The sequence below is a fragment of the Dendrobium catenatum genome, unplaced genomic scaffold (assembly GCF_001605985.2).
Source record: "Dendrobium catenatum unplaced genomic scaffold, ASM160598v2 original_scaffold_108920, whole genome shotgun sequence".
Taxonomy (NCBI): domain Eukaryota; kingdom Viridiplantae; phylum Streptophyta; class Magnoliopsida; order Asparagales; family Orchidaceae; genus Dendrobium; species Dendrobium catenatum.
Window position 1 is genome coordinate 1 of NW_021427355.1, and position 4,343 is coordinate 4,343.

At 33.3% G+C, this 4,343-nt stretch overlaps 1 protein-coding gene across 1 annotated transcript; it reads right to left on the minus strand.

Moving 5' to 3' along the window:
- Positions 1-1,892: 1,892 nt before the first annotated feature.
- Positions 1,893-4,318, minus strand: LOC110107550 (geranylgeranyl transferase type-2 subunit alpha 1-like). The gene is made up of 3 exons (XM_020837821.2): positions 3,567-4,318; positions 2,466-3,263; positions 1,893-2,353 (listed from the first exon to the last, which is right to left on the minus strand). Exons 1-3 carry the CDS (start codon positions 3,596-3,598, stop codon positions 2,146-2,148), a joined length of 1,038 nt encoding a protein of 345 aa, XP_020693480.1. The 5' UTR covers positions 3,599-4,318; the 3' UTR covers positions 1,893-2,145.
- Positions 4,319-4,343: the final 25 nt, after the last annotated feature.

A 4,343-nucleotide genomic window follows, 5' to 3' on the forward strand; every position in this document is an offset into this window, starting at 1 on the left:
TTTATATATATATATATATATATATACAAAATTTCCCTACATCAAATTGATATTAAAGCCAGCCCACCTTCTTTAACAAAGAATTCATGTTCAACTCAAAGGATTTAAATCCTCTTTAAAGCAACAACAAAGTCATAAAGTCACTTGTTTACTATATTTTAGGTAAAATATCTCAATAAAAATTTGGACTCAAATTGTGCCATAGGCAAATTTTGTGTCATGCATAAGTCAAAGTTTTAAGACTTGGTTAGAAAATATTAGAAATTATCTTTCTTTATTAGATTTAGATGAGAATTTGACCCTTAACATGACACAAAGGAGAAAAATGATTCATGTAGCCGACCCCACAGTGGGATAAGGGCTTGTTGTTATTGTTGTTGCATAAGCCAAAGTTTTAAGGGTTTCCACTAAAACAAGATGAAATCTCATTTATCATGCTTTGACTTGTACTTATTTTCTTAAAATAATTAAAGCATTTCCAAGAGTTAAATGTCTTCCAACCGCATGATATAATTACGATTCACATGATATAACTAGGTTCTAATTGCCTTTGATGTAATCATGACACTCCCATTAATTCATTTGATAGTTGATAACAAGTTGAATTGTTTATGCAAGTACATTCTATTATTGTCAATAAAATAACTTGACCTAACACTTCATATAGGTTGCAAATTTGCAAGTCATATCATCTAGCATATCTAGATCCTATTTTCGTTACATCTAGTTAGAATCATGATATCATCATAACCAAGAGCACAACTAATGACACCATTAGTTATGATTTTATTGGAAATATTCAAATACATCAAGAATTATTAAATCCCTTGAAAGGCATAGCAAACATATAAATTGTCATTTCTCACATTTTGATAATATCTGCATGCACACATTAGTAACACACACAATATGAGAAGAAGCCAAAATAGTCCCCCGCATATTAGTAAGAGCCCATTTTAGTCTTTGAGTTTCGTATTACTCCAATTTAGCCCCTCAACTATTGAAAATTGACCCAATTTGGTCCCTCAATTAAACAATCTATCAAATTTGACCGAATATTCTACAAATCTCCCATTTTCATAATGTGAGAGTGGCGTTTTAGTACAAATATTAATTTTTTTTACAATCTCTTAGGTCATCCCATTCCAAAATCATCATTTACAAGTGTGAAATCAAGCGAAGAAGAATTGCGGAGTTTCAACAGAGAGCGGCAAGTCATTGAAGTGGCATGCTGCAAAAATCGACGAGTAGCATGTGGTGATCTTTGATGTAGTAAGGTGTGCAAGCAGGATTTTGGGTGTGCTTAACAAACAATATTCTTTTACTAATTTTTACCCTTAATATTTAAGTATGTTAGCTTTCATTTTGATTTTTTTATTTATTAGAATTTATTAAATGGCAAAATAGATCAATGCTAGCAATGTAATCTCATCCACACTTACACTACCTAAAATGCTCTCTCTCTCTCTCTCTCTAAAGGGTATTTCCTTTCTCTGGCCATGAGCTAAAGGGTATTTCAAGGTTCCAACAAAGATGCATTATATTATGTCCATGATCTCAAATTAGTAATTCAGTCACAACGTGCGTATTAACTAATATTAAGATGTTGGCTAACATCTAAATCTATATAGGCTTTAATAAAATTGTTGCTATGGAATTCAACATGCCATGTACATAACTTAGACAAAACAATAGGACGCCACAAAACACTTCTTAGCATGCAATAACTACAAATATAATTACATCTAATTGGTAATAATTTGAAATGTATGCCACTATATTTTCTTTTGTAAACAGAAGAAGGTACACACAATTGTTATGACATTATAATGATGCAAAAGCCACCATACATTATAATAGTTTGAAATCGGTAGAAAAATCTAAAGATAGCAGGGAAATTGGGAGATAAGCCAAGAGGCAAACAATTGTGCTGCAGTCATATTGCGCTGCTTCCAATACAACAATAGAGGTCTTCTTAAAATATTCCACTGACAGCAATTTTATATTGGTTTTTTTCGTAAGTTCACAAAAGCTTATTTATCTCAACAGTTTGCAAAAAGAACCCGTCTACTAAACAGGCATAGCACTATACAAGTATAGTTCAACAAAAGGCACGCTAATAAAAATTGGATGCATATGAAATAATCATAAAGTTGAAAATTTTACCTGGTTCATAATAACTAAGCTTCTTTCATCCTCATAGTATCCAGCATGCCTTGGATCCAACTTTACCAAATCATCATAAAGTTCTAAGACATCTCTCAAATGGATTAACCTTACTGTGGGAATTGTGTGTGACAGCATTGCATCTTGAGCAATTAACAGTCGTGCTAATGTAAGCTTGACAAATATACTATAATTAAGAGAAAAAAATGGTTACTAAGAGATAATACTGACAAAAGAGAAACAATCAATGTGAACTTTGGCAACAAATCAACCAGCAATGGATAATAGAGAATCCTAACCAATTTTCTTCAGATAACTCTTTAAAAAGATTTATCTCATTAGATATTGTATCCAACTGCCATTTAGAAAATGCAGACGCATGATCTTCAGATAACTTTAGTTGATCAAATGAAACCAAATCGTTACTTTCCAAAGTAGAACTCCCACCATCATCCCAGACAAACAACTCATCAAGTGATTCTCCTCTAGTATGCTCCAAACTGTCAGAGTTGAAGGTCAAAGTAAATCTGAAATGCGAAGGATGGTTGAATTCAGAACCGCTAGATGACAAGATATCCTTGGAATGACCAAGTTTGACCTCAACTCTATAAACTTTTGTATCACTAAGCTGCAAATCTGGAATTTGTAGGTAAGTAACCCAACAAGCAGCTTCTTTAGATTTGGTGGGTAGCAGTGGCCTCCAAACAAGATCTTCATTCTTGACAAACATAGAATTCACAGTCACGCTTGATGAATTTACACCTTTCACTCTTTGGTTAAAGTATAGAACAACGGGTAATTTCCCAGAGCTCATGAAATTGTAGCTGGATCGAAAGGGTTCTGACGATTTGCAATATGCTGCATTTCCATTAATTGTTAGGACACAGTCTGAATCATGAGAAGGCCAGGAAGATATCAGTAAAACTTCATTTGGAGTGATAGTCTGATCGAGAAGCCAAAGGTGATAGAACCATCCACTTTGATCACTTGGGTCAGTGAAAAGAGCTTGACTTACAAGCTCATATTCCTCAGTCAGTATCTTTTCCCTTTCAGCAAATCCCTCAGCCTTCATGCTCAGCAAGCGGGATAAAACTCCACTACATTAATAAGAAGTTAGTTATTGTTGTATATATGGAAAAACGTCAATGCATAAGTAGCTATTTTACACAGCGAAATCAACTATTATAATTAATTTAAAAGACCAATCACAATGTCATTTGAAGTATGAATAATGTTTTTTTCTTATGAATTTGTTAAAGTAATCCAATGTTTAATTAGAAACAAACAAGAATCAAAGATGTCATTAAAAAAAAAGAGAGAACAGGTAGCAACGGGACCAGTTAAAAGCACATCTGAAACATACATTAACGATTTGCATACAAAAGCAATAATCATTATACCTGTGCACTGTGCTCATCAGTTTAAAGCTCATATTACTTTCACGCTAATTCGTATGATGCACCATAACTTAAACATAAGCCAGACCACAATGCCAAAACATGAAGTAATTCATGTTCTTCAATAATTTTGTAACGCCAAAGTTCCCATGGTGGAAAATCTGTTCGTGCCAAATGCTATGCATCATACAAAGAAAAGCAATAAATATTGAAGAACGGTTAAAGACTCTCCATAGCTTGTTTGTGCTCGTACTGTTTCATCCAGACGATTGCTTTAAGCTTCAAAAAGAGTACAACTTTTTCTCATGTGGTTTAAACATGTACAACATAAGTAAAAGATCCATCAATAAGATGAGTGGCAAAAAATAATGCTAAAAAATTCAGAAGTAAGAAGAGTAGACCAAAGGTAACATTGATAAACGTTGAGAAAAGATATTTGCACAAAATAAATTTAACAATCAACAAATACTAAACTGAAACAAGAACGAGAGTTCAAAATGAGTGGCTTGACCCAAATAGTTTGTTTGGACAAAGCTTGTGCATGCAAGATATTAAAATGAGGGAGTAAGGATCGATCTCATGGCCTTCTCAACATTAACATATCACACACAATCAATCAAATAAAAAGAGAGTAGAGAGTCTAGAGACACAATTTTTTAACATGGAATAGCCTTGGAGGGGAGATATCATGAATCTAGTTCAATTGAACAACGTCTACTATTTGTAGAAAATGTATACAAGGTGGTCCACCTCCCTATCCATCCATAAATTTGCCTATGT

Coding starts and splice junctions, on each gene's coding strand:
- LOC110107550 (XM_020837821.2), bottom strand. CDS start 3,598: ATGAGCTTTAAACTGATGAGCACAGTGCACAG. Junction 3,264..3,566: donor CTGATGAGCACAGTGCACAG/GTATAATGATTA, acceptor TTATTAATGTAG/TGGAGTTTTATCCCGCTTGC. Junction 2,354..2,465: donor GAGTTATCTGAAGAAAATTG/GTTAGGATTCTC, acceptor TCTTAATTATAG/TATATTTGTCAAGCTTACAT.